Here is a 13,775-nt window from a genome sequence, read left to right on the forward strand (position 1 = left end):
TGTGTAGTCCTGGCTGTCCTGGAATTCACTCTGTAGACCAGGCTGTCCTCAGAAATCCGCCTGCCCCTGCCTCCCGAGTGCTGGGATTAAAGGCGTGTATGCGCAGCCGCCGGCTGTCCCCACTTTTTCTGAAAGCAGCTTCTGGATTTTTGCAACCACCACAGATGACTTTATTTGTGAAGCTCCCAGGCACAGCCCAGATGGACAACACAACGGCAAGGAGGAGGTGGCCAAGTAGCCACCTTGGGAAGTCACAGAGCATCTCCCACCTAGCTCCAACCCTTCTACACACTCCTGTCTCAGAAAACCCTCATAAAGTAGGCCCACCATGTGGTTCAGGCATTAGGGGACCTGCCCTTCCCTCCCCAGGATGAAGAACAAGGCTGGGCCAGCCAAGGTCTTTTTCCACTGGGCCCAAGAACCAGGGTACCCCAGACAGTTCCCACTCTTGGGCTATTTGGGGTTGGTGGGCTTGCTCTTCCAAGCCACATGTTTAAGGCCAGAGTTTCACTTTCTAATGACAGCTCATCTCTGACAGTCTGTTCCTTAGGCACGGTGGACACAGCAGGACACAGCACACAGACAATTCCCCAGGCTTTGGTGGGACAGGAAGGCAGGGCAGGCAGGACAGCCAACGGGGCCTATGGCTAAGTTGGCCTAAGTTTAATCAAAAAGCAGCTTTCTACCCTTCCCCCGGGGCATCAGTACCCTACAGTGGACCTGGATTAGTCCAGCAGGGAGATGAAGATCTGCAGTCCAGACAGAAAGTATATACCCACACACACCAAACCAACACAGTATCAAAGGACCAATATGACATGTGAGACAAAGACCCTCCCCTGCCTCTGGTCAAGATCCTATCCAATGGAGATGCTGGCTGAGCTCAGTCCATCCAAGTCCCCCAGTCACTGGGGCAGGGTGAAGGACAAGAAGCAGCTGGCTTTAAATCTAGATGTTGTATAGCGTCTGCAGCAGACTGTGGCGGGCAAAGGAGCAGCTTTCCAGTGCGGCATTGGGCCTGTGGAGAAGACAGCTCAGTGAGGGGATGGACATCGTGGGACCCTGGGCGCTCCATGGCCAGAAAGGTCTGCTTCCTGGTGGGGAGGGGGTGTCCTCTGCTGGAAACCTGGGGCCTCTGGCCTTTGGATGGGGGCTGGACTGGGACTCTTGGGGCTGACCCCACCCATGAGCTTTAGCTCCAGCAGAGACAGGAACACCAGAGGCCTCACCACTCACTTTGTCACAAAGGCCAACAGCAGGGGGGCAAGGGCCTTGGGGAAATAGTCCTGCTTCACCACATGGTTCAACACCATCAGAGGGCCATGCAGGCTGGGAATGGCCTTGATCTTGTCTTCACTCTGCAAATAAAGGTGGATAAGCTCCAAGACCACCTGTGAGGCCTGCTCCCACCTCAGTGACCCTCAGAATAACTGAAGCTCACCTTGAGCAGACCCATGTGGATCAGCAGCCTGGTGAGGAAGGTGTTGGAATTGAAAGAGGGGGAGCTGAAGGCCTTCTTCAGGAGGGCATCTATGGAAGCAGAAATGGAGTGCGGCAGTAAGCAGGCAGGAGAGCTTAGACACAAGCGTATCTGGAGCCCCTGACTGTGGCCCTGTCAGGAGGGAGAGACTCAAAGGGTGTAGATCCAGCTGCCTGGGGTCAGAATCCTGGAACCCAGGGAAGACTTGGTTCACCAGCTGGAATGCCTTCCCATCTGGCATCTAATAAAATGGTGTGGTGACAGTACCATTCTGTATAGTCTGCATGGAGCCAGGGCAGTGGAAACCTCCAGGGGAGGTTTTGGTTTTGGAGAACAGAACGCAAGTCTCTCACATCTGTAAAGGCTCCCAGTTCCCAGTGAACAGCCCAGGAAGAGGCATGTGTCTCTGTTCCTTTTCTCCTGCCCTGACCTAGTCTGTCCCCGCACCTTCCTCTCTTTTCTGCCTGGCCAAACCTGACATACCCGGAGCTCTAACAGAAGAGACAGGTAGAAGGTGACAGAGTTGGCCTATAAACAGAATGACGTGGGAACTGGTAGGGCTTGGAGATGTCACAAAGATTCCAGGAATTAATGTTTTTGTGACCACATGTGCAGAGTCTCCCACAGGAGCACAAAGGCCTCCCTGACAGATTTGACTATCTGGCCTTTTAAGATAAGAAGCATCCTGCCCTGCCCCTACCTGGCTTAAGTTCTAACTATATACAACCCTAGCGCACAGTTCAGGAGAGCACCTGGTTTCTGCCCCTCCCTGCTTACCGATGGTATCCAGCACCGCTGTCTTTACTGAGGCTTCGTCCCTGAACACAGATGCCACCTTCAGGAAGGCTGAAACAACTTTCTCAGGGTCAGAGGTATCAGTCTGAGGACAAGACATAATGGTTGGTTAGACACCAGAGCCCTGGGACTCTGACTTCATACAAAATAGCTGCAGAAGGCCCTGGCAATATCAGGGAGAGGCGAGGCAGGTGGCAAGGACAGATAGCTGCTTTGCCCAGATTACTCCCTAGAGTCAGGTGAAAACCTGGCAGCAAGTAAGTTATCCCCAGGTGATGCGGTATCATTTTTGTACACAGTGTGAAGGTGTGTCTCTGTCCTTTCTCATCTGCCTAAGGCATTCTCTGATTCTCTGAAAGATCTGACAGCATATAGCTGAGGCAGGGAAAGAAAAGGTGAGACTTCTGCACATAGGTATGAACTCTGGGAAAGAACTGGGCTCAGAGAGGGCTAATATAGTTAGGGTTAATTAGGATCTAGTTAGGAACTAGCATAAGCTAATGCCTGAGCAATAATAAATCTTTGTAGTTATCGGGAGCTGGTGGATTAGATAGTCTGACAGTATTTGACATCCAACATGGCAGCTAGAAATCTAAATAAACATAGGTAGATTCAGGGATTAGGCTAAGGCAGGCACCAAAGCCTGGGAAGAGGGTTTCTTAGCAACTGAGCAAGCCAGGTCAATGTATTTCCCAGGCTATGGCGAAGCCAGTGGGTACAGAGCCCACACTGAGGCCCACAGGAAAACATGCCAACCTGTAAATGATCTGATTCCCTCTTTTGATGTGCATGGAAACAGAGCATACAAAATCTTAAAAAAAAAAAAAAAAAAAAATGCTTAAGAAATTCATGTTGTTACAAACAACAAAACAAAAATTGGACAATCGTTTAAAATAGAATAAATATTAGAAATGATGGCTCTCTGAGAGATGCCTTTTCAGAGTGAAGCTGAGTGAAGCCTTTCATGATAGCGAGACCCATCAGCAGTACCCCCAACACCAGTTCGGAGAGCCTCTATTGGCATTTGCTTCAAACGTGACAAACTGCTCACCAGGCACAAACTGCTGAGAGCATACTGTGGGCAAACAGAACACTGGGAAGCTGGCTGACCAACTCTGCAGAGTCAATGTAGGACAGTCCTTCATATTTCCTGCTTTACAGAGAGGTCTGTCAGATATTCTGGGTCTGTAGGCTGAAGACAGATGCCCCCGTGTTGCAGAGGATTAATACAGACAGTTGATTAGGTTATACAAGCTAGTTGGGAAATAGCCTGAGCTCTAGAAGTCTCGAGTTATTCCTGGGAATGGGTGGGCCAAGACAGTCGGCAATACGCAGGGAGTGGTCAGCATCTGACTGTAACACTACAAATCAGCCTGAGGGAATGGCTGCCATCTTAAAGTCTAACCCTGCAGGCCAAGTCTAAAGACCTGAAGTTGATACTTGGCAGAGGAGAACCAACTTCTTCTGCAAGCTATCTTCTGACTTCCACACACATAGAAAATAAAAGGATTTTTTTTTCTTAACTTATTGACCAGCTTCTCACTATATCTCCAGCTGACCTGGAAACTTTTATGTAGGCTAGATTGGTCTCAAACTCACAGAAGTCCACCTGCCTCTGCCTCCTAAACTGAACGTAAAGGTGTGTGCCTAGCAAAATGTATAGCTTTTTTTCCTTTTTTTCAACAATGTCCTTTAAATACATCTAAAGACGGATGTGATCTCCACTTCAGGTTGCCAGGGTAACAGAAACCATGCTGAAGCATGGTGTTAAGGACTGACATCAGGTGTGGCTGGATGGCACCTGACCTGTACAGGTAACCCAGAAAGGGGCTTTGCTCTAGAAGCAGCTAGGCAGGCAGAAGCTCATGGAACACACATTATGGGCATGCACAAGTAAATCTGGCAAAAACTCATTCTCCAACTTGAGTTTTTGCTAGGACATGGCAGGGACCCTTATTACACTACAGCTCACTGACCAACCTACTTTTTAAAAAAGGGGTGGGAAACTGGGAGTGCTCCTACCTGCTGGGCAATCAGCACGGTGACCTTGGGACCCAGGCGCAGCAGCTTCTCTGGGGAGGGGAATGACAGGAAGGTGGAGAGGTCTGTGGGAGGCGGGGAGGACAGCACGGGAGCTGGCTCCTGAGAAACAGGTGACACAGGGCTCTGTAGATTCCAAACCCCAGATTCCTCGACCTGGCTGTGCCTGGTCCTGTGCCAATAGCATCCTTACTCCAGCCAGCTCTAGAGTCTAGGTCCAAATTAGCTCTCAGTCACAGGTCCCCAAGTGTATGGGTTCTATGGGGGCTCACCCAGGTGTTCTGAGGTTTGGTAAGAGGCAGCATATAGCTTTAGCACTCAGTGGAGCTTTGCCACAGGTGCCTGGGTCAGCGCTTGCTGCCAACAAGGACCAGGGAAACCCAACCCTGAGAGGCGCTTTATCAGTCAGCTGCTCCCAGAGCACAGGAGAGCAGCCCTGCTCCACAGGAGTGTGGGCTCTAGCTAAAGTTCAGAACCTGAGACACACATGAACAAAGTGCCAGTAGGCGCAGACAACTAACCCAAGTCAATGTCAACCCCAGCTACAGCTCTGGACTGCCCCAGGAGCCACTGGGATAACCCACAATAGGGAGGAGAAAAGATTAACTACGTAGCCCAGGGTAGTCCCAAAACTTTTTGGAAATCATCCTGCATCATTCTTCTAAGGCTAGGGTGACAGGCATGAGTCATGTTCAGCTCTGCGTAATTTTTGGTGTCCTAATTTATTTCTACATGGGATAAACATAAGCATACAAGTACACTTACATTCTGACAAGACACTCAAACAAAAAGGTCCCTCCTGGAGTGACTTTCTGAGAACCAGCTGGCCTTTGTATTACTGGCCTTAAACAGATGCTAGCCATACCCCAGGACTCTGATCCCAGCAAATAACAAACTCACCCCACTGTTAGGATCCAGGATCTTCCTGGAGGGTGTAGCTGGCTCCTCTCCTGACCCTCGCTGCTGTGGCTCTTCCTCCTCCTCCTCTTCCTCCTCCTCCTCGTCATCGTCATCCTCCTCGTCCTCTTCATCTTCATCCTCATCCTCATCCTCTTCTCCTTCCTCCTCCTCATCCTCATCCTCTCCCTCATCATCACTGCAAAGAGAACCCAAAGGCCAGCAGCCCATGCTGACTCAGAGGTCTAAACTCTGACGCGATGGACCTGGCTAGGCCAAGAAGCACTGCACACAGGATGGCAAGCGGGATCACCAGAGTTTTCATTCCACTAAGGATGGTACTTCTGCTACAGACAGACACAGATTCAGAAATGGTCACTGTCCCCAAAGAGCAGAAAGGAGCCTGGGTAGCACCATCTGGATGCTACCAGATGTAGCCACAGAGGCTATGACGTGTGTGGAAGAACAGTGTCCTCCTAGCTCCCCTGAGCTCTGCCTTACCCTGGAGTCCCCAGCCCCAGCCCTGAGAACACATACACAGGGTCATCATGAGAATGAACCCTCCCTAGGGATGACCAAGATAGGGCAGATAATGCTGGAAAACTAACTTTCCAGTGCTGCCCACCTTAACCCCCTTCAGGAGCCTGAACCTCCCACTTTCCTCCACTTGCTGCTTCTACCAAAGACCTGATGGGTGTGATGGAAGGCAGAGGCAAGGGGATCTCTATGACTTCCAGGCCAGCTAGGGTCACTATACTAAACCCTGCCTCAAAAAAAAAAAAAAAAAAAAAAAAAAAAAAAAAAAAAAAAAAAAAAAAAAAAAAAAAAAAAAAAAAGGGTGGTTGGTGGTGGTGGGGACAGCAGCCCTTCAGGGGCTCCCCATAGGCAGGCCTGTAAGCTGGTCCTTTCCTGAACACACAAAAGTTCTCCTCCATCCTTTCTCCAACACCTAGGCTGGGAGGTAGCAGGAGACAAGCCAAAGAGAGTAAGTGAAGAGCAGGCCTGACCCTTGGCCTCTGGAGCCACGGTCCCAGAGTTCCCTACCTGAGAGATGCCAGCACCTTGGCCATATTGAAGCTGTCCAGCACCTCCTGAAGTTGCTCACAGCCCTCTTCTCCTAGGGCATTGCCTGAGCCAGGAAGGAAAGGGAGGTCAGGGATGCCACTGCTCGGTCCAGCTGCCCAGAGCTAGCCCAGAGCTGAGGCTGACCCCCGCAGCATACATACCATTGAGGTCCAGCTTCTCCAGCTCAGCCTTGTCAGCCACAGCCTCGGCGACAACCAGGGCAGCATCTCTCTTGATTTCACAGAATGACAGGTTCAGCTCCTAAAAGCAAGAGGCACAGCAGAGAGGCATGTCAAAGCTGGGCCAAAGACCAGCCCTGTTCTCAACTTTTCCTTGAGCAGTGAAAGCAGGCTCGGTCTCTCTCCTTTGGCATTGGGGGTTGAAGAAAAACAATAAAAACAATACCATGAACCCAGTGCAAAGTACTTGACATGTTTATACCTAAGTAACAAGGCTGAGACCTGGCCCACCCTCCTTCATACCAGACCCCTTATGAACTCATATCCCACCCCCCACACACACAAGGGGAAAAGCTGGCACCTTCAGCTTGGGCAGACCTCCACGGACAGCATCTGCGATGGCAACGGCGCCCTTAGAGCGCACCAGGCAGTCTCCAAAATTGATCACCTCCACTTGTCGCAGAGTCTTCAGGGTCTGAGAGGAGGGAATGAGGGTCTAGGTGATGCCATCATTCTTACACACTGGCCCAGCCTCAGGATCTCCTCAGTTCTCATCACTGCCCACAGGCCTCTGAAGCCCTGGGTAAACCTCAACTTCACTGCTGCCATGTTGGAGTCCTCCCCAAAGCAGGAATCAACTCTAATTGCATCGCATCGCATCAGCTTCAAACCCTCACATCAGGACTTCCTATTACTCACAGTTTCAGACTGGGCAATACCACAAGGTCTCAAATCCCTTTTCCCTTCATTTTTCCAATACCCCTGAACACCAGTCATTTCAAATAAAGACCAACTTATTAACGAGCCTTAATGAAGGCTCCTCGTCAGTCTGTAGATTTCTCCCATTCGTCATAGAAAGATAGAAAGGTAGGGGCAGAGTCATGCTTGCCAACGAGCTCCCAGAGGCCCATGCAGCCTGAAACACCCGCCTCACCTCAGCCATGGCCACCCCACCCTTCTCAGTGAAGGTGTTGTCATTTAGGTTGATGACTCGCAACAGGGGGTTGATGGCAAATGCCTGGGCTAGGGCCGTGACACCAGGATGGTTAATTCCGTTCTGTGGCATATGGACCTCTTCCAGAGTCCCAATGATCTGTGGGGCAAAACAGAGTTGAGAAGTGCAGCCTGGGCTCCACTGACAACACCCAGTGGGAGATGCTACCAGTGTCCAGACACAGATCTCCAAGCAAGATTTTGAACACAACTACATCACATCTGGGGAGAAGACAAGGGGTCAGAGATGCCAAAGACTGGCCAGGTTCACAACTAGAATAGAGGTTTCTCATTGGTATCCTTGATGTGGTGGGGGTGGAAGCTTTGGCAGATGGTCGGGGCTCTTCTGGATGTGCAGGGCCACTCATTTTTTCTGAGGACATCTTTCCAGGTACAGTCTCGCTTTCAGGACGCATTCTTTCTAGGCCCTTGACACCTCATCCTTTCTGCTTTTGGGTACCACCATTTCCCCATTTGTTGACATTTCAATTTGTGTCAAAGACTAGAGCCTTGGTGTGCTCATGTAGGGCTACACTCCCACCGGGGCATTTTCTTTAAAACAAACAAACAAAAAACCCCATTATTGGGAATTGTGTCTGTGCCTGTGAGTGCAGGTGCCAAGAGACCAGAAGAGGTTCCCTTGGTGCTAGATTCACAGGCAGCGGAGTTGTCTGACACAGGCACTGAGAGCCAAACTCAAGTCCTTGGCAAGTGCAGCACTGCCCTCTGCTCAGCTGCCTGTCTACACCCCTACTCCCGCAGGCATTTTCTTGACCCCGAAGCTTTCCCTTAAAACTCCAGCTCCTGCCCTGGAGAGATGGCTCAGCAGTTAAGAGCACTGACTGCCCTTCCAAAGGTCCTGAGTTCAAATCCCAGCAACCACATGGTGGCTCAAAACCCATCCGTAATGAGATCTCATGCCTTTTTCTGGTGTGTCTGAAGAGAGCAATGGTGTACTCATACATAAAAGTAGGCAGAGTAGAGGACTGAGGGCTGCAGGCCCTAGGAAGGGCCTGTGTGAGGACAGCAAGCAGTTCCCTCCAGCCTAGAGAGTGAGCTGCAAGGGCCATTCCTACCAAGGGTGGACGAGGTGTCCTCATGGTACAGCTCCTGGGCCAGGCCACTGAGGGCCACAACAGGGCTGCTGCTGCTAGTGAGGGCAGAATCTGTCCTCATAGCTAAAGTACAACCCAGACACGGCAAAGATGCTGCAGGGGCCAGTGAGATAGTCCAGTGGGTGAAGATACTTGCTCTGCAAGTCTGACAACCAGACATTCAGTCTCTGGAACTCACAAAGAGGAGGGAGAGAACTAACCCCGCCAAGTTGTCCTCTGACCTCTGCATGTGTACCATGGCATGGCACCAACAAACACCTATAATAAACAGAGATCTTGACAAAGAGCCAGATGGTGGTGGAGCATACCTTTAATCCTAGCACTTGGCAAGCAGAGACAGGCTTTGAGTTCAAGGCCAGCCTGGTCTACAGAATGAGTTCTAGGACAGCCATAGCTACATTAAACAAACAAACAAACAAAAACCCGTCTTGAAAAACCAAAAGAAAGAAGCCAGGTATGGTGACTGACACCTTTAATCCCAGCACTCAGGAGATAGAGGCACATCTCTGTAAGTTTGAAGCCAACCTGGTCTACTTAGAGTTCCACACCAGCTAGAATGAGGGACACATCCCATCTCAACCCAACAAAACTAATAAACCAAGGGTGTCAACCTGTTATGACCCGCTTCTGTGTCTGGCTCAGCAGGGGAAAGGAATTGACTCACCCCAAAAGCGTCTGCCAGTGCAGTGGCCCCGTCATTCTCCAGGCGATTTCTGCCAGCCACAAACACCTTCAGGGCCAGTGGCTTGCCTTGGGCACTGGACTTTCGATGGCACTCAGTCAGAGCTGCTGCCAGAATCTGTAGGGGAAGGCACAGGTGTGTGCATAACTTGGCCAGGTCCTGATCCCACCTGCCTCTCGAGAATGTTTTCTGTGAACCACACCGCGAAAGTGCAATGGTCACAGAACTTCACAATGTCCATAGAACTTTTATACTTTGTAGTGTTTTTGTACTTGGGGCTAGCTGCAGGGTCTACGACACGTAGAGGTAGATAGACCAGCTGGATTTTAAGCTAACTGTGGTGTGGATTCCCAGTTACCTCAGAGTTCTGTTAGGTTAAAACTGTCATGATTTCAACCTTCCAGACGAAGGAACTGGACTAAGAGGCCAGACTCTTGCACTGAGATAGCCTCATGTACTTGAGGCTGGCCTTGAACTCATACTCTGTAACTTAGCCATCCAAGTGCCTCCTGTCTTGCTATGTTGTCCAGGGTGGTGATCTTCCTGCCTCAACCTCCAGAATAATTAACAACCAACTTTCTCATGGTCACTGAACCAGCAGACCATGAATCAGAATGGAGTCTCAAGTGTCTTTCCTACACTGAGTGAGTTCTTGTCAGACCATGGACCATCTGCACCATCTGATAGTACTTTGTTTAACTGCTTAAGTCACCTTTGTTTAACTCAGGAAGAGCCCCAAATACAAAATGTATGATGTATGGCTGTTTCAATATGCCAAACAGAAGAGGTAAACTACTTCTGGTTAAGGATGTAGCTTGGCTGGTACAGTGCTCACATGCAAAAAGCCGTGGGCTCGATCCCTAACAATAGAGAGAAAAGGCATCATGCATCATGCCCACCATCCCAGCACTTAGGAGGAAGAAGGAGGATGGAAGCTGCTGAGTCTGAGATAAGACTGCTACAAGATAACATCTCAGAAACAAAACACAGGGCTGCAGAGATGGCTCAGTAGTTAAGAACACTGACTGCTCTTTCAGAGGTCCTGAGTTCAATTCCCAGCAACCACATGATGGCTCACAACCATCTGTAATAGGATCAGATGCCTTCTTCTGGTGTGTCTGACAGCTACAGTGTTGTGCTCATATAAATAAAATAAATAAGGTTTTAAACAAACAAAACACAGCCAGGCAGTAGTGGCACATACCTTTAATCCCAGCTTGAGGGAGGCAGAGGCAGGCAGATTTCTGTGAGTTCAAGGCCAGCCTGGTCTACGTGGAGAAACTCTTGAAAAACCAAAACCCAAAACCCAAATACCTAAGAAACTTCCTTTAAGTTAAAGGTGTTAGGCAGGGAAGAGGGTAGCTAGGGAAGGACTGGAACCCGCCACCAGACCACACACAAAACAACCTCTACAGAGGCAGTCACTGGCTCCTTAGCCTGGACAAATCAAGGCCCATTCTAGGTTTTTCTGATCTGACTGGAGCCTGTGAAATTTTGCTCAATGGTGGAGCCCTAGGTTCTAGGTTCGATCCTGTCACAATAAGAGGCCGGGGAAAAAAACAAAAAAAACCCAGGTGAAGGCTCAAATTCTCTAACACCCCCCCCCACACACATTTGTTTACTCGTACAGGAAAGTTGAGGTGGTACCAGCAATGCACACAAAGCCATCTTCATAAACACACCCCATCCCCCTTAGCTATGTCCCAGCTCTGGGTCTGATGAACTTCAGAAAGAGACGGCAAGAGGAGGGCAGTGTCCGTCCCAGCATGGCTGGTGGTCACAGAGTAGACGAGGCTGTGCCGGATGCTCTGAGTAACAAGAGGTCTGTTACTCAGATAGAGGGATATTCTGCACAGCCAGCAGGTCAGAGCAGGTTATACAGCAGCACTGCCTCTGTGTTGCCAAGGCAACTCAAGAACTTGGAATGGTTGCTTAGCAACCTAACCTTCTGGATGCCTCTCCTCACTAGCTGCAGGCTGCAGACTTTGAGGCTTTGCTTTTCTCCTCTCAAGTGACACACAGCAGTCCCTGTCCCCAAAGGTGGTCTTAAGGGCCAGAACACACAGCCCAATATGGATGAGGGAAGGGACCGCCCAGGGCTGCCAACCCACCTTGCCACCACCAATGCCCATGCCACAGTTGTTAAGCTTGAGTTCCTGCAGGGTGAAGCAGGCTGGGCTCTTGAGGAGGGCCTCAAAGCCTCGAACTCCATCAGGTCCAAATGCGTTGTCACTGAGGTCGAGTTCCACCAGCTGTGCTCCTGCAGTGATGAGTCCCTCCCCTAGAGAGATCTGGACAGAGAGAGAACTCAGTCAGTCTCCCAAACATCTACCAGCTGCCACTTCTTTGCCAGCCCCTAGCCCTGTTCACAGGTCATACCCAAGTCAGTGGGAATGTAGCACAGTAACTGGCTTAAAAATTATTTATTACTGTCACTATTATTATTATTGTGTGTTTGAGTGCAGGCACATATGTACTTAAATGCAAGTATAGAGGTCAGAGAACAACTTCTGAGAGCTGGTTCTCTCTCTACCAGGGCATTTATTGCATGAATGCAGCTTAAACTGGCGTGCACAGTTCATACTCAAACGCAAGCATCTTTACCCACTGAGCCACCTTGCTGGCCCGGACACACTGGCCTTTATAGCAGATTTTCCATCTTCTGTTCCTACACTGTAACAGGGGTAAGTGGAGCCTGGGGGTAGGACAATCTGGGAAGGCTCTCTGTAGGAGGGGCCATGGAGCTCACTGAAGATGAGAACCAGCCAGTCAACATCAAGGTTCCCAACCACAACAGAAACCAGAGCAGAGATACAAAAAGATGGCAGCCTGCCTAAGGTGGGCCCCTTGGATTCGCAGGAAGGTCTCAGAAACACCTTAAGCTTCAGGGCTGACTGAGCAGGATGCTGCTGGAAACACGGGAGTGCTGCAGAAGACAACCCCAGCCATGCCAGGAAAAATGACCAGAGGTGGCTCTGCCACAGAAGGGATGGAGGAAAGGGGCAGACATAAGCGTGGGCAAGTAGCCCACAATGGCAAGCCTTCAAGAGGGGACACCTCACCTTTGCCCACACCACCCACAAAGTTACCCTAGTATCCTGTCACTCAACAAAAACAATGGCTGCATTGCCATCTGAAGGTCTAGCCCCAGCTGTGCGCTGTGTCTCCTTCTCCCTGGACCAGTGTTGTCACATGCCCAAAGGCTTGCTTACTTTCTCTTACTTACATGCCTGAAAGATGCATTCTTGGGATTGGGAATGTGGAGATACAACACATTTTCAATGCTGGAACTAAATGATTATGAGAGGCCACAAGAAAGCTACTGTACATTCTGTCCTGTCCAGGCTAGTTTACTCAGCCGTGTTCGGAATCCTGCTTCTCCTTCCAGGGTGAACACTAACCTAACTCTACCCGTCAGGATTGCCCCACATAGTGGACCAGGATCCCTTATATGACTCTATAGGAGGGAGGAGGAGGAGGAGGCTTTTCTGGAACCCCACTATGCTGTACTGATGGTCTGAGGATGAGACAGGACAGTCACCACCACAGATTCCTTTGTCTTGAGGCCCTGTGCTAGGCAGAAAGACCTAGAGTAGCCCACTGAAAGCCTGTGCTAAGACTCAGGTTGGCTCTCTCTCCTCTCCCTCTCTCTAAGCTCAAATGCTGGGAAAATGGCCCCAGACAATCTGGAACTGCAGCCACAGCAAAGAAAGGAACTCAGTAACAAAGAAAGGTGGTGCAGTCACAAGACGCTGTATAGAGACAGGATCCTAAGGACACTGGCCCCCAGGGCACCAGGACATTGGGAATGCCTGCTCTGAGCAACATCTCCCATCCAAGGCTTGGCCCTGTGGGCTCCTTCACATCCTCAGCTGCTCCCATCATCTGTCGGGACCCAGGGTAGGAGCTGGGCTAGCCTTGTTTGCCCCTGTGAGGCTGAACTGATTCTCCAGAGTCAACAAGTGTGAGGGGGTGTCTGTGCCTGGTCCTTACCAGAGCTGGTGGGATCTCAGACCGAAGCCTTCCGGTGAACATGTCGCTCCAGTGGCATCGCTGTGAGGGAGAAGGAATGTTACTGGAAGAACGTTACTGGAAGAACGGTTACTGCAGAACTCAGGAGCAGCCTTCAGTGACGTCTCACACAGCAATGCCTCCTTGAGTGCTAGGCACCCAAGAGAAACTACCTTTCCTAGTTTCGGCTTTCTCAGCAGAGGATTAGAACAATTTTGGCCACAGGGAGAGGGACCTGGGAGCAAAGAGTATTCTCTCTGATCCCTCCACCCTTTGGCAGGCCGAGAAGATTCCGGATGACAGAAGTAAACAGACGTGTTAGCATGGAGAAGCACCTCTTTCTAGCCCTCCTGATGTCTACCTGGGGCTGGGCCCCCCCCACTTCCACTGTTTGCCCTTTTGTTGTTCTCCATACAAGAGTGTCCGTAGGCCGGGCAGTGGTGGCACACTCCTTTAATCCCAGCACTTGGGAGGCAGAGGCAGGCGGATTTCTGAGTACAAGGCCAGCCTGGTCTACA

General features: G+C 50.4%; 1 protein-coding gene across 6 annotated transcripts in view; it reads right to left on the reverse strand.

The window, feature by feature from the left end:
* Nucleotides 1–145: 145 nt before the first annotated feature.
* Rangap1 (Ran GTPase activating protein 1) overlaps nucleotides 146–13,775 on the reverse strand; it is a 23,263-nt gene continuing 9,633 nt past the window's right edge. For 4 of the 6 annotated variants that reach the window (XM_031350185.1, XM_031350176.1, XM_031350154.1 and 1 more), the window contains 13 exons: nucleotides 13,240–13,299; nucleotides 11,358–11,537; nucleotides 9,229–9,363; nucleotides 7,391–7,549; nucleotides 6,818–6,931; nucleotides 6,439–6,538; nucleotides 6,257–6,341; nucleotides 5,216–5,411; nucleotides 4,298–4,417; nucleotides 2,258–2,360; nucleotides 1,442–1,530; nucleotides 1,237–1,358; nucleotides 146–1,018 (listed from right to left, as the gene is read on the reverse strand). In XM_031350185.1, the coding sequence (XP_031206045.1) occupies nucleotides 949–1,018; nucleotides 1,237–1,358; nucleotides 1,442–1,530; nucleotides 2,258–2,360; nucleotides 4,298–4,417; nucleotides 5,216–5,411; nucleotides 6,257–6,341; nucleotides 6,439–6,538; nucleotides 6,818–6,931; nucleotides 7,391–7,549; nucleotides 9,229–9,363; nucleotides 11,358–11,537; nucleotides 13,240–13,299 (1,533 nt within the window). In that variant the 3' untranslated portion in view covers nucleotides 146–948. Of the gene's footprint in view, nucleotides 1,019–1,236; nucleotides 1,359–1,441; nucleotides 1,531–2,257; nucleotides 2,361–3,031; nucleotides 3,087–4,297; nucleotides 4,418–5,215; nucleotides 5,412–6,256; nucleotides 6,342–6,438; nucleotides 6,539–6,817; nucleotides 6,932–7,390; nucleotides 7,550–9,228; nucleotides 9,364–11,357; nucleotides 11,538–13,239; nucleotides 13,300–13,775 lie in introns of those variants that run through there. The other 2 variants (XM_031350157.1, XM_031350166.1) reach the window with 2 other exon arrangements.

This window comes from Mastomys coucha, unplaced genomic scaffold, assembly GCF_008632895.1.
Source record: "Mastomys coucha isolate ucsf_1 unplaced genomic scaffold, UCSF_Mcou_1 pScaffold11, whole genome shotgun sequence".
Lineage (NCBI taxonomy): Eukaryota > Metazoa > Chordata > Mammalia > Rodentia > Muridae > Mastomys > Mastomys coucha.